Consider the following 27352-nt stretch of genomic DNA (forward strand, 5'->3'; position numbering starts at 1 on the left):
TACTACTTAAGATGCTCCCACACATCCAGATATGGAATAATAAGAGCTCTATAGCACGTTCTCTCTGACATTTTAGGGGGTAAATGATTGACTAGACTGCATCCTATTTTAAAAGGCAATTCCTTCAGAACACAATGTCTTTTCATGCAACTACAATGACTGTTTTTGCAGGTTCCTTTCACATTCAAGGGGTTTGACAACCTGTCATTATCAGCCATAAGAGTAGGTGAAAAAAGTTGCATGCATGTATGGAATTGACATATCAGTTTAGTATAGCTTTAGGACTAGCTCTAGCTGGGCATCATTAAGGCTGTCCTGCACTGTCATTGGGATGTTGTTGAGCACAGATAAGACGAATAAGCTCGGTAAGATGGGAAGCAAAGATATTGCAGGTGTTCAAAAATGTAAAATATATTCATATGTATGGTTTTGCAAGTTTGAATACTATAGTGCCTATTTAAATTCAGTTTAAAATTCAGCATTTGATTTATGATGTTGGGGGGGTCAAATGATCAACAACATGGCATCATTTAGAAAACAAATGCAATTTTTAAAAAAAATGTCTGCCACATTTTGAGATTTCACAAACTCTAATGAGCTTTTTGTTTTGTTAAAAACAATAAAATTCCCTCAAATATAACTATTGACCAGTGGTAAACAGAAAGCATGCATTTCTAATTTATTCATTTACAGCACAGCTTTTTTACACATGCAATGACACATATTAATCAGCCCTATTATAAGGATTCATATCAGACTGGCAGCTTGAATGACTTCACCTTTGAAAACATCAGAAAAATGTTCCACATTTGTACCCCTCAGGTAGAATATCAGTTACCGTTTTCCTCCGCGCTGACCACACACCGCTGAAATATTAGTGTACTACTAAATGCACATGCAGACGCTCAGACAGAAATGCCTACAAAGTACATTTTAGCAGGTTCTTTATCCATTTTGGGGGATAAATTATCCATTAGATTTCATCATATCGTACCGGGGCAATTACATCAAGAAAATGATAGCGGGCATAGGATCAATTATGCATGCCCTTGGCCAAAGACCAAGCATCGGGCAGGAGGAGAGGGCATGAACACACACATACACACGTGAAGAAGAGGAGGATCTCATAGATGTGGCCCATCAGTTCATCTTACTGCCTAAAAAGTTCATACGCTTAATAATTTAGCTGTGCTCTGGATACAGTTTCCCAGCTGAATATTAACAACTTTGAAGTGAGTAACAGCAGCCAGAGGTATATAGGCTGTGAGTGTGTTTGTAGGGGGCTAAAAGAGACCTGAGGAAACAGGCCTCGTAAATCCCACCGGAGACAACCCCTCCAACAACACGCACACATGCACGCCATCCTTCCCCTCGGCTGCGTCCATTACACCGCCGTTTGTAACATTGCTCATTTCTGGGCAATTAAGAATTCCTTTTCATCGCTATGTAGGTTCACATATCTCCCTCACAGCGCTGGTACACAAACTGGAACGACGTGAGAGAAGAGGAGGAGTGTGTGTTTTTAGGGGAGGGTGAAAAAAAGAAGAGGGGGAGAAGAAACAAAGGGAAGAAGAGGACAAGAAAACATGCACCAGCTTTTTTTGTTTGTTGTTGCTGCTTTTGTTCTTGTTGTCTTAATTGTCAACGTTATTGTTCGATGAAAATTGATTTGTTTTATTGGATTTTTTTATTTCTTTACAAAAAAGAGGACTGTCTGAGTACAAAGGAGGCAAAATTGTACAGAAGATGATAAGGGCCACTGAGTAAAATTATAGTTTTCTTTCCAGTTCTGAGATTAAAGGCGGAATTTTGAGAGAAAAGAGAGTAGAGCCAAGATTATATGAATAAATTGAGAATTCTGGGAAATAAATCAGATCTCTTAGATTAAAGTCAAAATTCTGATATTGAAGTCGGTGCTCTGAGATTAAAGTCGGAATTCTGGGATATAAATCAGGATTTTAAGATTAAAGTAAGACTTAAGAGGAAAAAACTGATTTCGGAGGTTATAATCTGAATTCAGTCAGAAATCTGAAACTGAAGTCTAGATTCTGAGATTAAAGTCAGAAATATGAGTAAAAAAGCAAGAGATTAAAGTTAGAATTTGGGGATTTAAAGTCAGAATTCTGAGATCTAAATCAAAATTATGAGATTAAATTTGATACTATGAGAAAAGAAGTCAAAATTATGATATGAAAGTCAAGATGGAGATTAAATTTAAATTGTGAGGACAAAATTCCAAATTCTGAGATTAAGGTCAAAATCTGTGAAAACAAATGGTATTCTAAATCCAAATTCAGGGATTAAAAACAGGAATGTGAGTTTATAGTCAAGATTGTGAGATTAAGGTCAGAATTCTAAGATTAGGTCAGTATTTTAAAGTCAGTAGTCTTATGAAAAGCCAAAATTCTGAGATTAAAATCAGAATTTGAGAAAATAAGTCTGAATTTTGAAACTAAAGTTGGAATTCTGACTTTAAAAAGGTAGAATTCTGAGATTAAAGAAAACATTTCTGAGAGGAGATTTGTAAATCCTGATATTAAAGTTAAAATCTGATAAAAAAAAAAAAAAAAAAAAAGTTGAAATCCCAAGATCAAAATCAGATTTCTTGGATTCAAGTCCGGAACCTGAGATTAAAGTCAAGATTTTGAGATTAAAGTCAGATTTCTAATATCAAGGGCATATTTTGGGGATTTAAAGTCAGTATTCTGTAATGAAATATCAGATTTATGAGATTAAAAGTCAGAATTCTAACATTGAAGTCAGAATTTTGAGGACAAAAGGCAGAACCTTGACATTAAAGTCTGATTTCTAGGATTCAAGTCTGAATGTCAAGATTAAAGTAAAAATTCTGCGATTAAAGTCAGAATTCTGAGGAGGAATAATCAGAATGCTGAAATCAAAGCCTTTTTTGCTCATGACTACAACTTTAATCTCAGAAACTTGACTTTTTCTCCAAATTGGAAAAAAATGCATCCCAAAAAAGATAGGAAAAAAAAAAAACATTTTTCTGTGCCCTGATCCTCTTGCATATAAAGGTGTGTATTCACATGCACAGGTGCTTCCTTTCTAATGAGTTTGCACACAGAAGCAGACATTTTTCTACTAAGCACAGAACAATGAGGTTATTTTCCTCTCTTTTCTTTAAGGGGGAGTTTAGGTTCATGTTTGGGGGAAACTCACTTAGGAAGACGAATCACTGTCTCCAAAATGGCAGCCTGAGATAGAGCCAGGGAGGGCCGAGGAGAGCTGGAGAAGAGAGCGAGGTATCTGACATCTGTTTGTTCAAGGAGAACAGAAAGGGGGGGGGGGGGGGACTCTAAAAATGAATAGGCTGACAGAGACGGAGAGATGAGCATTGAGAAATCATTTTACCATGTCAAGACGGACACGTACAGGAGAGAGCCAGATGGTTTGCATTGGTGATATTTGGTGTGTGTGTGAGAGACAAGCAGTGTAATGAGGGAACAGACGAGACATCATGTAAATTAAATATGTCCAATCTCCGGCTCGGCTCTCAATCTTCCAACAATTAAAAAAAAATGCAACTTTCATTTATATTAGCCTAAAAAACACTCCCACACACACCCACATATCTCCCACCCAGGGCACAAATGAGAAAATACACACATCCACACACAAACACCCCTTGACACGCCGGCTCTGACAAGCGTAGCTGATGTGCGCCGCGAATGCGCATGGTAATAGGCCAATCAAAAATGCAAAACAATTGGCAATTACTGTGAGGACCTAATGGTCATTAGAATTTACAACTAGGTAATGAACTAAAGTCTGCCCACTGCATGCATATTCATAAAGCTATTTGAGCTTTGAAGATTAAAGTAGCGCTTAAAATTCAAATGAGCCTCCGCAAATTATCGGGAAAAGTCGGTGCGGCTGCTGCTCGTGGCGATGGGGGAGTTCCTTATAAATGCTCTATGTGTGTGAGTATGTGTGGTTTTTTAAGCATTATTAAATGGTGTGTTCCTCGATATCTGACGACTGAACCAGTGGAGAGTTTGGGCTTCCACATGACAATCGCTAATGTTTTTGACAATGTAGGAAAACATGTTTTTCAATTTTTTTTTGTGAGACTTTTTGGAATCAAGTTGGAATATTTTCTGTTTTACAGATTGGGTGGTGGGAGGGTTTGAGATCCGAGCTCATGAATGTGGGTTATGATAGGAAAATGGCATTTAAATTTAGAGTGTCAGTACATGTATTTACATTATTTATCAGGGGAAATGTGCAAGAAGCTACGCTTTAGAATACTACACCTGCTGCACATCTAAAGTGATGTGAAATAACTTACTTAAATAAAAATGACAGATCTGTAAGAGCTACAGCTACCACCCTACAAAATGAGAGACAAATAGTGTCAGTAAGACTCAAAAGCTTTCCAAAAACTGACCCCGAGAGTGAGTGATCATGCAAATTCTGATTCCTTCAGAGGAACTGGATTATAAAATGATGAAAATACACAGCATGCCATACTGTAGTTCTGCACAATAAATTGCATTTGTATTGTTTTCTCAGAATAAGCTTTTGAAACAAACACATTGCAATTGACAGCCCTGCACATCTGTACAACTACTGCATTCATTCATCATTTCCACCTTTCTGCATACTTTTTGTATCCTATTGTATTCATTAAACCTTTTTATATAACTCTATTTAAGTTACCTGTCAGCAGAACAACTGCTACATCCAGACAAATTTTCCTTGTTTGTAAATGTACTATGCAACAAGCAATGCTTTCCCACTCAGCATGTGAACATCTACACTTTTACACCATTCCCATGAAGGTAGATGAAACAAAAACCTACCCATCAGCTGTGCTCAGTTACAAATGTGACTCATTAGAAACATGTCAAATAGCTTTATGTATAATTAGCATTACCACAATTTTGAAGTAACTGGATTGCATATCAAATTTTAATCCTATATAGTCAGGAATTTATCTTAAAAAAGTTTACTTCAATTTTTTTGCACACGATAAAATATGATAGTAAAACATGACCGATACAAGATAATTGAATAGAATTGTGCAGGGGAGGTCAGAAGGCCTAAAAAGGCTAAAGATTCCTCTCCTCTGAAATAACAAAAGCTATTTGAGGCAGCATGTAGGTTAACCAAAAAGAATAGGTCACTGCATTTTTAGGAATAGCTTTTATTTTTCCATATTGCGATACATATTGAAGACGGTAAAGACAGTGTGGTGTGATTTTTTCCCATGTTGTTCAGCCCTCTGTGATGGCATCAGATCCAAAAATATTTGCTGATATCTTAAATGCTAGTACCAGAAATTTTCAAGTGGTAAAGGCACCATAGAAAGCTAACATAAAGAGAAAACTTAGACAGCATTCAAGCAATTCTGCACCATATTTGAGTCAGAAAATGGTTGAAAGGACTCACCAGCACAGCATGATGAGGGACTACTTTCATCAGCTGGGAAAAATACTGAAAGATGCTGTATTTGTGACAAGACCATGGCACACGTAGCATTAGCAGCACCCATAAGATTTAAGACAAAACGACACCAAAGGTTGAAAGGAGGCTAAAAATCACCAACACCCGAGTCTCGTGCACCACCATCTGTCCTCTTAGAGACAGGAGAGTTTCTGCAGAGGTGACACCTGCACAGGTGGTTATGCTTTATATGTTACGCCTGTCTCTCTGTAGTAATTTCTAAACATCGCTGTCTAAACTTCATGAAAAAATGTATCAGTACATGGCATTAATGAGCAGAAATTCAAGTGCATTGTAGGAATTATGCCTGCTCTTTATTCCACATACATGAAAGAAATAATAAAATTAAGTGCCAGCTTTCTGCATCAGTTGGTGCATTTTTTATAAGGGCACAACGCATCAGCATCATATTGAATATTTAGTTCGGCGAGGCCCATTACGTCGAAATAATATCCAGGTAGGAGCAACCGTTTGATGTTTTGCTGCACTTCAATCTGATATGTTTTGTCTTGTTTCTGTGGCCTGCAAATAACAAGAATGAGCAAATAAAACTGGCTTGTAAGTTGCTGAATCCACCAGTTATTACATGGACTCATGATTCAATTGCTAGTTTTGTCCCTTGCATGCCTTTAAGTTGTTAAAAATGGTCATTTTGGGGCACCAGTAGCCTCGTCTTTAAATCTGCATGCCCTGTTTACAGAGGCAGTTGTCTCTAAACAACCAGGGTTCAAATCAGGCCCGGCTCCTTTCCTGCATGGCATTGCCCGCTCTCCCTTTGCACTTTCAAAACAAAGGTATAAAAGTAAAAAAAAAAAAAAAAAATCCTTAAATCAATGTTCCTGGCATTTTTCTTGATTCTTAAGTGGCATCTTTTTTTTCTAAATAAACAAATATCTTCCATTTCAGAAGCTGTAACCACAGAGTCATTGTAACATAGGGCTATGTAAGTGAATATAAGATTACCATGAGTCTTTTAATGGACCCCCCTATATCTTGAATGACCCCTGATTACAGCAGTACTATTTCTCATTATTTCTTCAGTATTTCCCGCTTTAAAGCATTTATTCCTTGAAACTTGCTGTGAAAAATTCAGCACATTTGTAGCCTCTCTTCCTGAAAAGTGTATTACTATACTTTTACTGTGCGTGACATCATCACTATAATCTTGTTTTTGGCTGCTTGTGTTTTCCTCTGAAGACTGAAGTCTGCCTCTAAGAGAACAAATTGTTCAAACACCATCAGCGCCCTCGGTTTTTCTCGTCTTCGCAGCGAGTTGTTCGTGTTAAAAAAAAAAAAAACGGAGCGAGCTGCCGGAGATCATAAGAATTACATATGTTATCCTGCTTTGAGGATTCACTTTATTTGGCGCTAAACAGGCTTTTGATTCGCTGAGAAGTAGGATGTGAAGTGAAAGAAGAAGAAGAGGAGGAGGTGGGAGTGAGAAAGAAACACACTCACAATGCCAAAATAAAAGATTAGAGCCAGTTGTATGGAGCTGTGCGTACGCTATATGTGCTCTACTTATCAACACACGCTCACAAGCAGGGTGGCGGCACGCGTGTGCTGCATGTGTGTGTGCTGCTCTTCTGCAGTTGTAGAGGTATTTCAGCCAAATGGGGAACATGAAACCAGAGCAAGGAGCCAGGCCCTTCTACACACCGACACTGCCAGCTCAGCCCTGGCACTCTCTACCAGGGGATGTCCTGCAGACTGCCAGCTCATGCAACATGTACACGCACTTTTCATGTTACTCATGCACATATATCATCACCCCTCATCTCCAAAGTCTCTACTTTTCAGGAAATGAAAATCACTAGCAATATTTCATTGAATAATCCAGCACTGCATCCAAAGTCAGCATTATCTTTCTCTGTAAAGGCATTAACCAGTATGTGTAATTCAGTTTTTAACATTTTACCAAACTAAAGCTTCACTGGAGTTACAAGTGAAACTGGACACAAGAGCGTCATTGATTATAAAGGCTGTTTCCAGTGAGTACATGCATTGCATCACATTTTCATCAGGTTATGCAGCTTGTTGCAGTCACTAGTGCCCTCAGTTTTCATTTACACTTGTAAGAAAACATGTAGCTATTTGATCAGAGCATTTAACACAGCACAGTTTACATCAAGATGATCCATAAGGCACTCTCCACTTCAGACAAGTGCTAATTTCATGAACTAAAACTGCGACTTAAAATTTTTGTCAACTACCTTTTTTCCATGAGGAAGACTAGACTAAACGTCATGCACCTTGAGTCCACCATTTTCAAATGTTTTTCAGGTATGTAATCCAATAAAAAATGGCACCTTGCACGCCAAGTCCGATGCATTTTATTTGTATTAACTACAAAAATTCATAGAACATGGCAAATGTTTTCGTACTGCAAAGAGAAAAAAAGACTGAAGTTGATTCTGGGCCCATCAGTTCCAACAGAGAGCTTCAACTTGCACAAGCTTGTGCGTCACAGTGCTGTGCCAAGTAGAAAGGCTGGACAACTTTTTGATTCAGTCTCTAATGCATAGTTGTGAGAAGAAATTCCAGCACATTATCAATTATGTTCCGTGGTTCATTTCCACGTGATACAGAGTGAGGCGGGGGTGAACAATCGGGCGAGAAATGAGCAGCAGACGCTCTTTTAACACTGCAATTAAAAGTGAAATCTGATTTTTTTCCTCAGTGTAAACAGCAAAAGTTACATTGAATCTGATATTTCCATATCAGATCCATGCCACTCTTATATGTGGTACTAAATCACATAAATATCTGATCTTTTGGAGTTCGTGAACAGCCAAATAAATAATCAGATCTAAGATCAGTACAGTGCATTAAGACCAGCAGTGTGAACGTAGCCAGACTATATAAACGCCCTGGACTGATACAGAAAAATGCAAAAAAAAAAAAAAAAAAAAAAAAAATCGAGCCTGTGATGAAAAATAATGAAGATCATTTTTCTTTTTTAACAAGCAAAAATTTTGAATCGAAAAATTGTCCTTAGTTTGCAAAGGCTTTAAGACAAGCTAAAAATGAATCTCTAGGGATTAACAACTGACAAAAAGGAAGTTAGGTTTTTGCAACAGAAGCTGAAACTAGACTCAAATATCAGTGCTGGACTGTTGGATGTCAAAAATCCAGATTTCACCAGCACATGAGTGCATTATGAGTGTGTTATATTATTTGACTGACTTAGTTAGTTACTAAACGTGACTAAAGTAAAGACTTAAATGTGTTTCCTAAACAGCATTGTTAGAAAGCAATATATTAAGTTGAAGGTCTACCAACTTCAATGTTAGAAATTTGTGTTCCACGAGGTTCCATATTTGGCCTGGTTTAAATCAGTTACAGTCCTGATAGTGCACTTATATTATTTGACTGTTTGATTAAATAAGTTCAAAGGAAAACAAACTCATGCATATATATCAGGATATTCTGCAGAGACCATTGACTGCAAATAACATTGTGCTGTTCTTCTTTAAGGCTTTTCTAAGTGTTTCCATACCTGGCTAAAATCAGGTTTTCCTCAACCGCACTAAAATGATTTGGGAAATTAGAAAGCAATGTGTTGAAGACGATGGGTCTAGTTTTTTAAATATTCAAAACGGTGCCCTACAAGGTTCCATACTGGGTCTGATTTTAAATCAACTACAGTACTGATAGTGCATTAATGAGTGTTTTATTTTCATGTCATTTGACAATTTGGGTTCGATGCATGCCCTCTCACAGCCTACCTGCAGTGCTTCCAGGGCCCACACTTTGGGAAGCACTGCTGTAGTCTTTATTGCTGAATTCTTGATTTTTACTTTTATGAAGCAGGGACTGAAGCTCTAGTGAAAAGAGCTATGAGCTGCTTCGTGTTCTCTGCAAACACTTCCATTTAAAACTAAAACTGAAAACTCTTCTGGAAAATTAAGTAAAGAGGTACCCTGCAGAGTAATAACTGAGTTTACAACCAGTCAACGCTAATTTAATGTCATTTTTAAAAATTATTTAGCTCAGGCAAAGTCCAACAACATCTGTTTGCTTACTTTCAGTTCCACAGTGCCATAGAGGTAGAGCTAAGAGGTATTGTCAGCAGCTTTGGGACACCCTAAAACTCTTTTTGTTACTTTTTATTGGTTTAAAACCTCCTAAAAGATGCAAAGGGTGAGCAATAGCACCGATTAAAGAAAAAATGATGATGAAAAATAAAGATACAAAGTTATGGCCAGACAGCAACTGTATGACTATTCTGCAGGTACATTCAAAGGAAAGCACTGACACATCTCCAGTGAGAAAAATGTGAATATACAGTATGTGTGCGTGTTTCTGTGGTGTAAGTATGTGTGTGGTGTGTGAGTACAGCCAGTCTGTAATCCAGTGGCCTATATAAATAAGCTTTGTAGTGTATAAACAGTTTTATGAACAGGCCTTCAACATAATAAGAGAGCTGAGTTACATGTGCACCCTGAGTAGAGCGAGCAGAGGAATAAACACACACACAGGGAGCAGCAAGCGAGCCAAAAACAGCAGCTTTCCCTCTCACCACGGAGGAGGAGGAGAGGGAGGAGGAGGAGGAGATGTTAGCGTGGACGGCGAATCGCTCGCATAAACACGACGAGTCAGATCAATAAACAGTCCTCCATCACAGAGAGCTGTCTGCGTGACGTCACACGGACACTGTCACAGCTGCAAACTGGGAAATAACGCTGGTCTTTTTTATGTCTTATTGTTCTCTGTCATTGTTTTACAGTGGTTTACCGAACACGATAATCTTTTGTTTTCTGCCTCCATCTTTGGTCATCGTCGCCGTGGCACAGACTTCCCAGGGATCAGCTGTCAATCACAGTGTGTGGGCAGCATGACGTCTTTTTCTTGGAGTTTTTTTTCTCCTTCCCACTTTGATGTCAACGTCGTTGTTGTTGTGTGTTTAGAGCCGCGGTGGCAATGATTACCACTCATGGCCTGCCCTTGTGTTTATGCTCAAACCCACTGCACATGCAACATGCATCACTTCCTGTGCCGCCAGACGATTTTGTCTGAATAAAAGGCCAACTGTGCCCGATCAATTCTGCACATGCACAATTATGGTGTTTCTTTTCAAAATCAATGCTGAAAAACAAGAGCAGTCACACCACCTAGCTATGCTTTGTGTGGACTTACGGTATTACACTTACGGACTTACAGAAAGCATCTTCAGATCATCAATAACATCACCTAATAACTGATCTGTCACATCGCTGGAAGCCAAAGGTCAGCAGGGTTTTACAATTATCAACAATCTTTTTCCTCTTTGCATTTTTTTCTTTGGAGCATTTTTAAAAATTGTGTCGATTTTAAAACAACAAATGGCTGCCATAAGGTAAAATGAAAGAGTGCATGACACTTTTGATAAGAAAATGCTTGTAAATGTTTAAAATGGAGACAGACACCAGCTATCATTGTTCATTATCTCTTTGTGCAGTTTCAATAAATAATAGGACTGTCAAACCATATAGATTTTTAATTAAAATTAATGTCCCTTTTGTTGTCAAGTTTTGCAATTCACTTATTTGCATTAACTGCATTTGCATGTACTCTCTTTATCAAGGGTTAACTGACCTGCTTTTATTTTAAAAGGAAACTGGCAACTTTGGTAGGACCAAAGATTTTGACAGTGAAAAAAGGAGCTTGTTATGGAAAGTAGGGATGCAGAATGTTTTAAGTGTGACATTGGTTTCAGCTGTTTTTAAAGATTAGAAAGTTAAATATTGGTACTAGCCACCATATGTTACATCTATAAGCCTTAAATATCCACATAATACCCAACATGAACCATCGGATCTAAAGGTTTAGATCCGGGGTGGGCAACTGGTGGCCGGGGACACATGCACTCCCCCTACTCCCTCACTGCAGCCCACAAGTCTTTTTTAGATATCCAGAAAGTTGTGAACTTGAAAAAATGTGACAAAAATCAGCACTGACAATATAAAGGAGGAAGTCATTTCATGACCATCTTTGATAACTGGTATTCATCAAGAAAGGTCGAATATAATTGGCTGAAAAAAAAAGTGATGTACGTAAGAGCGTATGTTCTTTGTTTAGCTCATTAGAATAAGCATTGCTATTACATTTGAGTTTGAAAACATGGAGGTGAGTATGAGACAGGGTTGTCTTATTATTTTTATTTTTAACGTTCACATCCACAAAGCCGATGCAAGTATGATGGCAGCGATCGCTTTGCGACGTACAGATATTTTTTGTACGAATGTTGAGCATAAATGAGTCTAAAGATGGCACAAGTTCAAGGAGGTCTACCATGAACCCTGAACATTTGAATGAAGCCTGAAACGTAAAACCAGGCCATCTCTTTCCCCGCTCTGCTTGCTTCAGCTTCTTTGTGTCTCTTTCTTTAAAAAAAACTGCAGTTTTAGCACAAAAATAAGGTGTGCATACACCTGTATCAGCCAAAATGAGTTTGGAAATCTACATATGTAATTTAAGCAAAAATTCAGTATTGTGCATTTCTTGTAGAAAGGTAAATGTTTGACAACAGAAGGTGAAGATGACTTTTAATTTTTCCATTGAGCTTTCTTGTGAGTTTTTAAAGTGAATAGAGACATTAAGGAAAGGGGAGGACTTAGTGAACATCGCAGGGAGATGCTGCAGTGGCTTAACCAAAGTGTGCTGGGGAAAAAAAGCCAATATAGCCTGCAATTAATTCAGATTTTTAAAATGGTCCTTTTTGCATTGCAGTTAATATCAGCAACCCTAATTTTTAACCATTAAAATATTGCATGCAAACTTCTAAAAGCCTACATTATTTTTGACTGTTTATATACATGGAATTCTGCAAAGAAAGTTTTGTAGTGAACCAAGAAAGCTGCAAACCTTTCAAGTGACTTAAAAACTGAATATCAGCCCAGAGGAAACAAATTCAAAATTAAAGCAAAGATGCATTGCAGCAGCTCAAAGTGGGCTGAAAGCAGCAATTAATGCAACAAAAAAATGAATGCACAATTTGTGTATGTGAATTGCATGCAATTAATGCATTCACACTGTGCAACAGTCCCGAATGTATTTGCACCACTAAATGTCAATAAAAACAACTTCCTGTTATCATGGTGAGTCCTTTCAGCCACAAAAACACCAGTGAGAGAGTCTGAATCTCAACAGGACAGCTCTCCTTTCACTGCTCCTCTCTACTGCTAAGAGAGGTCAAAGGTCACATGAAGTCAAAGGCCATTGTCATGCACAAAAGCACTCTGGCAAGTTCAAGGTTGAAACCAAAGTTGTTGTAAAATAAGGAAACTCCTTGGATTGTGCTTGAAAATAGTTGTGGAAATAGTTGCATAATATGATCTTTGTCACCTTTAGTTGAAAGATGAATAAAAAGTCAAGATTTCTCACATTATGCTGCTTCAGTTTTGAGCATTCTTGATTTTTGTTTCCTGACATGCATATGAACCTCTAATTTTAGAAGCTAAAGGATGATGTTTAATTGCTTGAGTTCCATTTTAATGGCTTGTACAATTGCTGCTCTGATGCTTTATTATGCAACAAAATATGAGTGTGCATGTTTAAAGCATTAGGATAAATCAGCAGGCTCACAGGCCTGGACTTTCCCCACAGAAGCTTTAAAAATTCAACTAAAAATTCACGTGAAGGACTTCTTGTTCTATTTTGAGCAACATAAAACCATTTCTTTCCGTTCCTTGTTTTATTACTGCGTCCAAAATTTGTCAGCAGCGAGTTCCAAATTTCTTTTTTTGTTCCGTCTGGATTGCAGACACGCTCTGCAAACACACACCCACACATTTACAGCAGGACAATAATCAGCAAATATGCAGTTTATGGAGGTTTTTGTGAGCAGTGAGTATAAAACACAATAGAGCCTGTTGGCCTCGCTGGCAGATTATTAGCTTTTCCAGTCATTCCAGAGGCCTGCTGTATGTGTTATCCTTCAACTGATGCTTTCTGCACACCCCGAACATGTTTACATTCAGTAAGCTCATTCAAAATGCCGACACAGTCAGATTCTCACAGCACTGGGAGACAAACGCCGCAGTTCAAACGCCGCACTTGAGTCCACTAAATAAAATCTTATGTCGAGAGAGAAAGACGGAGCAACAATAGATTAGTAATGGCAGCCAGTGTGTGAAATCTCTTTGTAGGCTTGCGGGATGTGCTTCAGCGTGAGTCGCACACACTCACATATCCACACACCAAACATACTGTAATTGATTCAGTATCAATTGGCTGTCCCGGATTTGCATTGACTGCTAATGTTGCAGGGAGAGAGACGGACGCATGAGCCAAAAAGGAAAAAAAGAAGAGGAGGGAGAGAATAGACGTGCGATGGAGAGAGATCTGACACCGAGCCAGACAATGATGGGTGTTAAAAATGCACTAATGTGTATTGAGGTGGGTAGCATTAGCCAGTGATGATAAGCTAATTGCTAATCATTAGATCATAGGCTAACAATTCTCATGTTACAAGGCTAGAAGTCAGGACAACTGCTCATTTTTCAGGGCTGCAAATATTCGTGTGAAATGATGAATTAGACCGAAGAATTTTTGGGGGATTCCATGCAGAAGAATTGATCATATCTTTGTTAATAAGCCTTTATTGCAGTGCTAATAGAGCTTATCAGCCAATGTTGCTCAATAAAATCAATGGTCAATAAAATGAATCATTCTTTGCACTGGCTGAGTGTCAATTTCAGCTCATTAACACACATATTATCACTGATTTCCCATAGAGGCATGGATTAAATTCTTGTCGCCAATTATGAGAAATCAATTGGCAAAACTGGACAGCAGAAATTGTATTTACAGCAGAAATAATCCACAAAGAATTCTTCTAAAATTTCAATTTTCAAGCCAAGATTTCACCCTCTTTCGATTAAAAGAGACATGGCCGCTCACACATCAACGTTCACGCACACACATATGCAAACCGCTCTCTTTTGAGACATTAGCGATGCTGTTTCTGAATGAGGGGCGCCTCAGGGATTATAATCAGAATTTTCATCTCAGTCAGGGATTAATAGAATAAATGGGCAAGAGAGAGAGCACTAACAGTGTGTGTGTGAGAGTGTGTGTGGTGTGGGTGGGCGGGTATGCCGCCTTTTTGCATCCCTGATCGGCATTTTGCCTGTACAGTCTTTTCTCTCCCCCTCTCACACAGGTAATGTCTGTTCACGGTCGGAGCTGTTTGATATGTAAATAGCAGCGTTCCGGCACAAGTCCGACGCTTTGTGTTCCTCTGAGCCTCGCAGCAGCCAGAGGAGCTCTCTCTCTTTCTGACCGTGGACACAGAAACACAGACATCCCATTATGGAGGCAAGATGCATGCAGGAAAACATGCTACATATGCAGAGATAAAGGAAGGAACGTCACAGTTTTTGCCTCATAAGAAGAAAAAATATTCCCTAGATAGCTCAAGACAGAATAAAATATCATTTTCATTTCAGGATGTTAAAAAAAAAATAAACTTTGAATCCATTTTTTTTTTTCAGACTAAAGCCCCTTTGGATTAATTAATCTGGGGAGTAAATTCATCTGAAATAATGTGTTTTAAATGATGAGGATGCTAGTGACCATTAGATGCATTGTATTATAGGCAAGATGCATGCAGACAAATATGCTACATTTGCAAAGATAAAGGAAGGAGCTTGACTTTTTATGCTTCATAGGGTGAAAAATACTGCTCAAGACAGAAAAGAATATCACTGTCATTTCAGGATATTTAAAACGATGGACTTTGGGGCATGTTCTCAAACTACAGCCCCTATGGATTAAATAATCTGAGGAGTAAAACTTGAATTAAGCCAAAAAAAAAAATGTTCCATTAAAACTGTTGAGCATGATAGTGACCATTAAATGCAGATATCCCATCATATAGGCAATGTGCATGCAGAAAAGTATGCAACAAATGCAGGAGTATTGCCATTTCTGCAGCAAAAAATGCTAAATATTCCCTAATTCAACAGTTCTCACTTGGACTAGTGTCAGGACCCAGAACCACCTTCTTTACCACAAGTCACAACCTAAATTTCTTATTTTTTTCACACAAATGCAGTCATCTTATTATGACGGCAAGATGCATGCGGAAAACCTATGCAACAAATGCAGAGATTAAGGCAGGAGCATCATATTTCCTGCTTCAAAATATTCCCCAGATCAGTGTTTCAAACTTGGATACAGGATCCACCACCGCAGCCTTGGCTACAAATCACAACCTACATTTCTTACATTTTCACCAACAAATGTTTGCAATGAAAAATGGAATAGATTGGGCTTGATATAGAACAATACATGTGCTGGAACAAAGCGACTGAGACATATCCTTCAAAATAAAACACATTGCCATGTATTTTTCCAGGCACCTATCTGTGATCCTCTAAAAATGGCTTCACGAAACAGTTTTTGGTCCCAACCCACTAGTTGGGAACCACAACCCTAGGATAGAAATCCATTTCATTCAAAGATATTTAGAATGATTGACTTCTGATCAATTTTTCTGGCTAAATCCCTTTGGATTGAATAATCTGGTGAGTGAAATCAGCTGAAATAATGTTCTATTTAAAGTGCTGAGCACTATAGTGGCCATAAAATGCAGGCATCCTGTTGTGTAGGCAAGATGCATGCAGAAAAACATGCAACATATGCAGAGAAAAAGAAAGGAGCATCACAACCCGGCTTAATAAGGTGAAAAATATTCCCTGGATAGCTTAAAATGGAATTAGATAGTTTAAATGGTTGACTTTGGATCATTTGGGTGGAATTATCTGAAGATCTCAGCTAAAATAATGCTTAATTTAAAAGTTTTGGATGATAGTGATCAGATGATTTGTCTGAATAATGCTGACTGTGCCTGGTCAATTCTACACATGCACATAATAGTGTCCCTTTTCATGATAAATGCTGACAAAAAGGGTAGTCACACCACATAGCTATGCTTAATGTTGACCTGTGTTATTAAGTGGTACTGCAATTGCAAGAAAAAGTCATTTCTGATCATCAATAATACCCTGACAGCTGATCTGACACATAGATGGGAGCAAATCTGCTTAACATCATAGGTATGTTTTTTTTCTGGTAGACTTTATCTCTCCTTTAATTTGGATGTTTTCCCCCTTTGGAGATTGTTTTTATAAATGTGCATTGGTTATAATGTTCCAAAAACATGGCTACTTTGAAGTAAAATGAGGGCATGTGTATGGAACTAATTTGATATGAATAAGCCTGCAAATGTGCAGGGTAGAGTGCACTTGAACACATACGAGGGCTGCCAAACAATTTAAATGTCATATCATTATTAATCTCAGATTTCTGCAGTTAATCGTGATTAATCTCTTTTTGTTGCATGATAGCAACCATTAAATGCTTTCCCTGTGGTTATTTTCTTGCCTTCCTTGCTGAGCTGAGGCCTCATTGTTACTGTAGAGGAATGCCAAGCCAGCATTAACAAATAAGAAACACACATTCTTCCTTTGCCTCCTTTTATTGTCATTAAAAATGCTTTTTGGATCGTGGCTTAAATTCCTGCAGATTTATTTTTATTCTAATTCTGCCTTTCACATATTTACCTCAGCATGACAGTTTGGGGTCAATTAGGATGAAAGCTGAGGTCGGAGAGGGAAATACTGGCTTTAATTATCGCCTATCAGGATGGATGTGCTGTGTAAATTCAGCCTGTGATGTAGTGTTTGCGATAGTCTGCGTCCAGTGGCTGACTAAAGATCCAGAAGCGGCTCTGATGAAAGAGAAGAGAATAAAATGATGCAGATGGATATTTTACAAGTTTAATAAAAATGCTCTGCTTTTTCGGGCTTGACGTCAACTTCAGACAAGATATATAAGGTTACTGCTGCTGTCCTGTTTTCCTCTTCTCCTGTCTGAGTGTACAGCTGTTCCTACCAAGACGTTCCCACACACAATGCTATTGAAGCAACCAGACGCCTGTATTATGATGTAAATCGCTCTAATAACCCAGTTTAGCCGGTGAGTGTCTGTGTGGGAGTGGGTGTCGAGATGTATTGTCAAAGCAGAGATACAAGCAGCAAATTAAATGTTGCATTACCTCCTTAAAGGCAGTGGTAATTTTATCGACTAAAGATATGACTAAAAATGTTTGTCGACAACAAGTGAGACTCAGACTAATAATAGAAAGAATAGAAGAATAATAGAGAAGCAGTTTTGTTTTTGTTAAAGAGGCTAAAATGTAATTTAGGTTTCATCTGACAGTCTAAATCCATGACATTTATGCACTCTGGGTTTATCCATCAATGCATCTGTTGCTCTGCATCTGCAGGGATCCCAGGTTTGGCAGAGTGCACACTGGTATGATTTGGCACTAGAGAAGGACTTTCTATGGAGTTAAACTTGACTAAAACGTTTTTGAGTTCTCGTCAACTTAACTCGACTAAATCAGTAAAGACTGAATTTATCTTAGACTATGACTAAAATTAAAAATAGCTGTTTAAATGAACACTGTGCATCTTCCACCAAACTTTCCCTAATCTCGCCGCCCTGCAACAGCGAAAATTACACGCTAATCGACGCCTGCTTATTGTGCTTATTTCCTCAAATGCACCCAAAATGGAAACAAACTGCAACATTTAGGAATCCTGAGCTGCATTCAACGAGCAAAGTGATAAAGTGTGTATTTTGCTGGAGTGTTTCCGCTGCTCTATTTCATCTTCACCCCCTTTTTTCCCTCCCCCCTCTCTCTCTAGCTCTCTCTCTCTTTCTGTAACGGCTAATTTAGTACAGGCAGCCCGCCACTAAAAACTACTGCTAATTAAAATGCACGAGCAAGAAAAAAAAAATGGCGCTGCAACAAATAATTAGTGGTGTTAAGACGCTTTAAATAAACGACTTTCCCTTCTAAGAGAAAAACTAAAATTGGCGTTTCCCTTTCGCCACTCGCCTCTCATTTGTACTGAGAAAAGAGGCGGAAGGAAGGAAGGAAAGGGAAGATAAAACTGGAGTAAAATCATGCTTTTTACCTATGAAGTTTGGTGCGGAGGTAAACTGGCAAGAGGGAAACAAATGAAAGGGATGGAGAGCTCGGCTGCTGCGGGTAAGATGGCAGTGAAAGGGGAGGCGAAACCACACGGAGAGCAGGACACATCTGCTAGGGCCACATGAGAGAACGACGGCACACAAATACACACCAACAGAAGTGTTATGCAAGAACACACACTCTGCACACCCAATCCCAGAAAGAGGCTGCAGATACTCCCTAGACGAAGTCGCACACAAACACAGATTTTCCAACACACAGTGTGGTCTCCAATGACCAGTGGAACCACTAAGTCAAGGTCATGGAGTCTCTTTGCATGTGGCCTAGAGGGGTTTGGGCAGCATGGCTGAAGGGGGTGAAATGGGAAGAAACATGGCATTGATTTCAGTGGATGAGTGAAAGGAGAAAAAGTCAGACATGGGTCTTATAAACACTGAACACTGGCCTTTACATGAGACGCTGAGACAAGAGACTATTCAGGCACAAACACAAACAGACGGAGAGAGAACGGCGTCCTAAATCAAAGCAGCGTGCGTCCTTTTTGGTGAGCTATAAATGAAAACAGAGGCGTACTCTCCCGGGTTTCCTCCCCACCTGTGACGTCCCTCTGTTGTTGTTTGTCTGAAACATTCCCCCAAACAGCGCCCAGCCAATCAGATTTCTCTCCTTAACCAGGATTGACATGTGTGTCCCCTAAAAACACTCAGACAGCTACAGCCCCCACATGATTTGGAAGCAGATCATCGGGAATGTGGAGGCCAGACTGGAAACTACCACAATAGTCGTGTGTAGGTGACAGAAAAACAAGACCTGATGTCGCAATATAAAAATGTGGCTCCATCATTTTAAAGAAAAAATTAAAAGGATGGACAAAGAAAGCTGCTCTCAAGCTAGAGAGTTCATTTATCCTTCAATGAGTCACAAATGTTTCTTTAAAAGAGATGATAAGTGGCTCTGATTCCTCAGATTTTATCTCCTGCCTCAGTGTGCTGTTTCTCTCTAAACTGTCTGCCTCTGTGGTTGCATCCAGACAAAGGAGGTGTGTTTTTGTTGGTGTGGAAACAAGTCTGGTTACCTGGGAGGGGCTCCTGTTTGGGAAAAATCCCCCGAGGTGACGAGAACCGGTCTTCGTCGTCATCTGCCAGCGTGGCCTGGACGCCCACCTCCACAGGCCTCCTGCTGCGCAGAGAGCCCAGCGCGGGCGACGGGGTAAGGGCCAGGCCGGGGGAGGGCGAGGGGGGCTTGTCCAGCCCCCGGCCAACAGTCAGGCAGGGCGGCCCGTGGCATCGCTTCCTCTTGTGCTCGATGAAGAGCAGGATGTCCGCCAGGGGGAAGGTGGCCTGGCACTGGCCGCAGGTCAGCAGGTCCTGCTCCAGAGAAGGGTGAGAGGGGTCGTGACCCAGCCGGGCCAGCCGGCCCACGGTCGAACCCGGGTGGTGCCCATTGAAGCTGCCACTCTCCTCTGAGTTTTCCGAGCAGCGCTCCGACAGCTCCTCCGACGAGATGATGGCCGTGGACAGAGGCTCAGCTGCTGGGAGGCAGAGGGGGAGAAGAGGCGCCGAGGAAGAAGAGGGTGGGAGGGAAGAGGGAGAGTGGAATTAGAAAATGATGGTCACTGTCAGCAAAAGCAACAACCACGCTCAGATTTTTACTCTAATTAAAACTAGGGCTGTCAGAAGATTTACATTTTTAATCTTGATTAATCTCAGAATTTCTCGCCATTAATTGCATCTTTTTTGTTGCATCCTCAAAACTGTTTTTGTGTCTTTTTGGATCTTTTTTTTTTACAGCTTTTAGGAGAAGTGACTTCCTGTCTGGCTACAGACTTACCTTTATGGGTAGACTGAAGATTATAACATAAACTTAACCACAGAAAAAGGAACTTCTGGATTGTAAAGGAAAAAATGAACAGTTAAAAGGTAAATGTTTGATAGCACATGATGCACATGACCTTTGACCTGTCCACTTAGCTGGCTGAGGTTTTCAGAGTGAAATGAACATTAAGGAGTAGTGGTGGACTTAAGTAGCATCACTGTGGCTGCAGAGAGACGCTGCAGTGGCTTAACGAAAGTGTGTTGATAGGGACAATAAAGCATGCGATTAATTGTGATTTTAGAAATCAGTGCACTAATTGTGGACTTTAATGAATCCTGATTGATCCTGGCAGCCCTAACTGAAAACACTGATAGGACTATTTGAGGGAGTAAATGAAAAAATGGGAAGTCACACAGAGGATCACAGTTAAAAGTCAAAGCTAAACACAAGCTGACATGTAATGGCCACAATAAGGGGCTGAGAAAATGTGCCTTGTAATGACAGAAACGCATGCAACGCAGGAAAAATGATTACAGTAGGAGCTGATCTGGATCACACATCAGAAAGAGTAAAATGGTGGGAAAGAATATGCTGAATAGCAGCAAAGCTCAAATCAGATTCCTCAAAGATAACAATTTCAGAGCCAATGACAGGGAGAGCTTAGGAAAATGATGGTTAAACACATAAGCTAAATATGTGGATGACTTGTCTATCCCTGTTTGTACAGATTTTGATCCTGTAATCAGCAGAAGGGAGAACTGTCACAAAGCAGCGTCTGAGCCGGGGAGAGGACGGGGAAGGCAGCGGCTCGGAGAGTGTGTGTCAGCGAGAAGGAGAAGTCTTCCCTCTGCCCTGATTACACCAGTCTGACTTACAGCTCTTAAATATCAGCCGCTTGTACAGCGGGAAATCACCCCAAAAAGAGCCGTTCAACCCGATTCCTCACCCCTCCGAGGGCCGGATTAACTCCTAACTACTTTTTTTAAGCAGCCTTTTGTGAAAGCTCAGCCCGTCCTGCAGCAGAAGGAGAGGAGTGTGAAGAGAGCGGCCCGCTGAATTAGAGAAGCGAGACGGGAGGACATAATTCACTGTCCCTCTTTTAAAGGAAATCTTCCAGTCCAAGGTGAAGAGTCTGACTCTGTGCTAGCCGCCTAATGCATGTTGACCTTCTTTACTCAGCCGCCAATTTCACATTTTAATGAACTTAAAACCACTGAGAGTCAAAAAATAGATTTTAATTTTCACTGTCTGGGTGATTGGTTCAGATTTTGTCTGATAAAAGGGATCCTGTGCATGCATGTGTAACAGTGTGTGTGTGTGTGGGAATGCACAAGTGTGTGTCAGAGAGAGAGAGGGAGAGAGAGAGGGAGAGAGATGGGTCTGAATGTGGACTACATCCCCTCAAGGAAATATCATTTGAATGCTGCAATCCTGCACGACATCTGTGCGCAAACTGGGACATGGAGATAACGTGATAAATTCCCGGCTTGCACCAACACCACCACCCCTCTTCGCCCTATCAACCCCCCACCCCGCCCCACCTCACCCTTCTCCTCTTTGATTTAACTTTAGGTCAACATAATGCCACGCATGTTACACAACAGATCAGGATAAAACCACAAAAAAAAAAAATCTAATGAAAGCTGCTTAAGCCCCTCACCTCTGAAGTTGAACTCAAGAGTAGATATCCGCTGTTTGAAAGGAAAAAAGATTTAACTGAGTTGGAAGAGGGGGGGTGAGACCTAAATTACAATTTTCTCTTTTTTAGCAGTTTGCTTAAAATAAAAGCATGCTCTTTTTGTCTTTTTAAAGGCAATGCAGCTGGGTGAAATGAAAAAGAGGAGCACAGATAGGAATCATGTCCCTGTGCCTGTCAGTATGAGGAAACATGCATATTCACATTTGCTAAAGGGGGAAAAGAAGAGAATAAATGTCCTGTGTTTTAAAGGCATGGGGTCAGAAGTTCTCTCTGTCTAACAAATCAATAAAAGCATTTAGTAACTCATCAGTGTGAAAGCTCGTTCTGCTCCAAATAAACTTTGTGAATAATATTCCAATACTAGAGAAAAAAACAAGCAAGGTATTATAAAAAATGTGGGAATGAAGAGGGATTTTTAACATTTTAAAAACACTGTTGATTGCAGCATTTTACAGCTCAGTCAGCTTGAGTGCAGTTTTACTAAAAGCACTGAAGATGCACAGCATGCTTAGAAAAATGTAGAATAAAAATACATAAATGGAAGTTAAAAAAAAATAATCAATGATGAATGTTTACTTTTAAGGGATTTTGTGCGTCTTAAGCATAAGAATCCAAATGCACAGTGAGCCATGTGAGTATGAGGTGTGAGGTTGGAGGGGGTAAAAGGAGAGGTCTGCAGGCATACTACAGTGTAGCCTCATATGCTGATTTCAGCCTCTACGTATGGACTAATGTGATGCACAGAAAAGGAGATACAAGCAGAGCAGAGAAGGTGGGTTGGAGGTGATGAAGAGGAGCTGTAGATTTGGATATAAGGTGGTGATGGGGGGGGGTGACTCCCCCCCTCCTTCCCTCCTTCCCTCCCCATGTCTTGTATACTCTCCCTTTATTCTAAAGAGATCGCCAAATAGTAGCCCGTGTAGAAAGGGGTGGCGGTGAAACTGATCAGCTTCGAGCTCAGCGCTGGATTTTCTGATCGCGCTCTGCCTCCTAGCGACGACTCTTGGACATGGTGGCTGCGCTGTCACCCAGCCGGGGCCACACACACTCACGCACGCATACATTACACATACATACACACACTTTCTCCAAACCAAACACAGGCGACAGCCAGTCAACATACCGAAACATAATCAAGCACTGACGCGTAAAGTTGCCCAAATCGCTCCTTAGTTTAGGGGTTTTTTTGGACTTGGAGATCCCTGGATACGCTGCGAGGTGGCATTCAGTGCGGCACATGGTGCGGTGATAAGCGCCACTTTACAAATCTTCCAAACACACTTATTTGCTCTCTTGTTACATGTCAGATGTATACGAATAATAAACTTGTAAATAAAAGGTTTTGGTGATGGATAGACGCCGTGCGTAAAGGCGGATTTCTTTAAACATTGTTTGAATTTTGTTTCTTTTTCTCATCACGCTGCTTCTACTGCACAAAACCGAGCTGATATTGAATCCTTACCTTCACTGTGAATGGAACTTCAGAGTCGTATGACTTTTTTGGTGGTTCATACCTGACTTTATAGGACAAATCACAAATCGACGGGACCCTGCGTGCTGTCCTGTTGCTGTGTGTCTTGTCAGTAACTCTGAGCTGCAGCGGCTCTGCTCTGTTTAGGAGAAGCCTCACATCTAACTGAACATAAAAAGCCTCTAAATGGGAAGCATTCGGATTTTTGAATATGAGTAAGAATAAGTGTGTCCTCTGTGCTGCCGAGCTCCTGACAGGAGGATGCAGTTGTAAACAATCGGACACAAGATTTCCCCCCCTCGTTCCAAAGAAATCCAAGTTTTTTTTTTCCTGAAAATTATCCAAAAATAGATCAAGAGAGAGAGAGAGAAAGAGCAGATGGGAAGCTGCCTGCAGAGACGCAATCAGACAGCGATATTCCGGGGTGATTTCTCCACGGAGCTCCGCGGAGAGGACGCGCTCGGCTACCGGGAGCCCTGCGCGCTTCCACTGACCGGGGAGACCGAGGGGGCATCTGAGCCACAGCGCATGCATCTATCAGCCCACTCTCACTGAGAACCAGTGCAGCAGTAAAGGACGTGAACCGAAAAACAAAACTTTTTCTGTCTTTCGGGCTTTTGAGCTCTCAGAATGGCTTTTACGCACGGAGCTGTCGCACTTTCTCTCCACGCTGTGAAGTCCAGGGTCCGAGCGGTGCGTCCCGTGTCCACAAGCTCCCTTTCTCCTGCCTGTCCCCCCTCTCTGTGCTGCATGAATTGCAAAGGAAGCCAGAAGTGACATGTTTTTCTTTCTTTTTGTTATCTCTACTTACGCGAAAAATCCCGCTTGCTTAAGTGCTGGGGTTTGCCTTGCTTGCGGCGAGACATGGTGGCTGGCGGCGGCGGCGTTCAGCGCGGATCACATCGGGGAGAGCCGGGAGACTCCAGTGGGGCAAAAAAATATCTTCATCCAACGCCTTTGACATCCACAAGAGGAAAAAAAATAAAATAAATTAGAAATAATACAAAGATGGCGCGGAGGCGAAGATGGATCGCGGAATCGCCGTCATGGCTTTTTTGAGAAAGGAGAGCTGGAGAAAAAAGAGAGAGAGAGTGTGTGAGAGAGGTAGATGGAGAGAGAGAGAAGGGGAGAGAGATGGAAAAAATGGCAAAAGCCCCCCCCCTCCACCCCCCCCGCCCGCCACCCCTCCCCTCAACCCCCCCTCTGAGCTGTGCAAGTTCAAGTGCACGGACGTGACGTTCCCGGCGAACTTGAACGTCAGGCGATGGACGGACACCCGACATACAAAAACATGGGCAGGGCCGAGGCACCCGAGTGGGAGTGGGAGTGGGAGGAGGGACGGACGGGACGCGCAATAACAACACCAATGGACGGTCATTAGAGAGAGAGAGAGAGCGAGAAAGAGAGAGAGAGGGAGGGGGGCTGGACATGAGAAATAGACCCAGTGGAAGCCAATGGACAGAGAGATCAGGGGGGCCGGACTAGAGGCACTCTTGGAGGGAGGGAGGAGTGTGTGGATGTGTGTGTGAAAGAGGCAGAGATGTCTAATGAAAGCAATATGCAGAGAGAGAGAGAGAGAGAGAGAGAGAGAGAGTAAGAGAGAGAGAGAGAGAGGTGGACGCAAAACAGGGCAAAGGAAGCCGCGGACAGGAGCGCACTGATATAACACTGCTGCAGACTGGAGGAGTGTGAACAAAGTCTGTCGCATGTGGAGAAAAAAAAAAAAGCGCTGAAAGCAGTCCACACTTTCACCTGCTGGACGCGCGTGCATGCATACACTCATATACACTTGTGCACTTAAAGCGCGCACTTAGAGGCTATGTTTGGCGCACAGAGGTGGGAAAATGTGGAAGAGCGCAGCAAACTAACAGGACGGACAGGTTGAACAGGCGGCAGAGGTACAGACAGACTATAACCTGGTGGCTTCACGTAGAAAGCTTTACATAAAGACGCACAGCGCAGGTGATAATCACATCCCGGCTGCGTAAAACAAAGAAGGAATGTTATTATGAGGAATACCGAGCTGGGAGAACAACACAGCAGGTCATTTTTAAAAGGAATATAAAAACAGCTCTCTGACTGAGTGTGTTAATCACATTTATGGGGATATTTCACCACTTTTGTGCGTTTTATTTTGAGGAACAACTTTTGATTATGTCCTGTTGGCATGTGCGTAAAAACATATTTCTATTCTTGGAGTAACTGAACAGAAAGTTCATTAACAGCTATCATTAAGTCAACTATCAAGACCAGACAACTTCTGATGATACCATCAGTGTGTGCTTAAAAGTTTTACAACAATGGAAGGCAACTAAGCCCATTTTGGCTATGAATATCATGACTATCGCGATATGATGACACCCCTGTAAATCCACAACATTTAGAGCATGTGTTTGCACATGTAAGCTTGTATGCATGTGCAATTTATGCACTTTATAATTTGTTTTTGTGCACATGCATATGCGTAAATACAGTAAAGCTAGTGAGTGGCCACTCCACCCTTGCGCATTTGTGCAGTATGATTATTTTTGCAAAAGGCTGGACATTTTCTTTAGCATTTATTTTAGCTAAAAAAACAACAAGTTTGCAGCAAACCTCTTTAAAGGATTAATTATTTCTCAAATGTAAAGGCTTCTTGTTTATAATTATAACTCTTAGAGGAGTTCGTGTCTAGTCTTGAGGTCTGGGTCACTCACATGGCGCTGTTCGTGCCATAAATTGGAGTAAAGCGCATGGTTTGGATACATTTGAGAGCATTTGGAGGAGCAGAGTGAGTCGTTTTAAAGGGGGGCGAGTTTAGAAAGGGCACCAGAGGGTCTGCCCGCCCGTTTGTCTGTGTCTGTATCTGTCTGTGTGAAATCCGCCCGTGTGCAGACCGTGGGAGCGCAAGTGGGCACATATGCGCCCCGTGTAATAACTTTCAGATGTGCCTCAGGTTCGAGCTGCATACGGTACAAGGGAGGGTGTGTTGGTGGAGGGGGGTGTGGAGAGGAGAGGAGAGGAGAGGAGGAGAAGGAGGAGGAAGAAGAAGAAGAAGAAGAGGAGGGGGAAGAGATTGTAAATACTCTTGTAATAAAGGGGGTTTGGTAATATAAGACGCGGGGCTTAAAACGGCGAAGGCGCCGCGCATCCACGGTGCGATCCGGGCTTTAAGACGCAGACGTCAAGAGAAGAGACACCGAAGAGGAGAGCCGAATTTGAGGACGATATGCAAGGAAAAAAGGGAAAAGGATGGTACGGGAGGAGAAGGCAGGGAGATTCGGCTCCAGCGGCGGGGAAGAAGCCCGGAGAAGGACGCGGCAGCGGCGGCAGCAGCAGCAGCGGAGGAGGCAGCGGCTACTCTAGTGGTGCTTCGGAGACCTGGAGCTACGCGCACTGACCGAAGAGGACGCGCACTTAATACCAAGGGGTGGGGGTGGTGGAGGGGAGGCAAGACAGAGAAAGGAGGAGGAGGAGGCGGGAGGTGATGGGCGAGAGACAGAGAGAAAGAGAAGGAGAGAGAGAGAAAAGCCGGAGGAGGAGGTTCAACGTCAAGGGGGAAAAATGCATGACCAGTGAGTGAAATATTTTTGCAGGTTGCAACTCGCTGCATGGACCTGTGTACGGCGTGACCGTGTGTTCGTGCGCATGCATGGCGATTATCCCGTTTGTGATCGTGTGTCAAAGTTCAGGCAGATTTAAAGCTCGCGGGGATGATTTTATGATTGAAGATTAAAACTTCATTTTGAACAAAAAAAAAGCCATGAATTTCTACATTTTAATTCAACACCCATTTTCATTTTTAACCCATTTCTTTAAGTTGAAATACAGCGAATGAGTACAAGATAAATTTGTTGATTTTAATTCTGGCTTGTCTGACCATATTCACTTTAACACCATTTATTTTGGAGACAGGCATCATTTAAGAGCAACC

At 41.2% G+C, this 27352-nt stretch overlaps 1 protein-coding gene across 1 annotated transcript in view; it reads right to left on the reverse strand.

Annotated features, from left to right (window-relative positions):
- Positions 1–24509, reverse strand: part of bcl11aa (BAF chromatin remodeling complex subunit BCL11A a) — an 88989-nt gene extending 64480 nt beyond the window's left edge. The window contains exons 1-2 of the mRNA XM_041788680.1: positions 24251–24509; positions 19530–19985 (exon numbers count right to left, since the gene is read on the reverse strand). Coding sequence (XP_041644614.1) covers positions 19530–19985; positions 24251–24305 — 511 coding nt within the window. The 5' untranslated portion in view covers positions 24306–24509. The remainder of the gene's footprint in view (positions 1–19529; positions 19986–24250) is intronic.
- Positions 24510–27352: the final 2843 nt, after the last annotated feature.

Source organism: Cheilinus undulatus, linkage group 6, assembly GCF_018320785.1.
Source record: "Cheilinus undulatus linkage group 6, ASM1832078v1, whole genome shotgun sequence".
In the NCBI taxonomy this organism is placed as follows: Eukaryota; Metazoa; Chordata; class Actinopteri; order Labriformes; family Labridae; genus Cheilinus; species Cheilinus undulatus.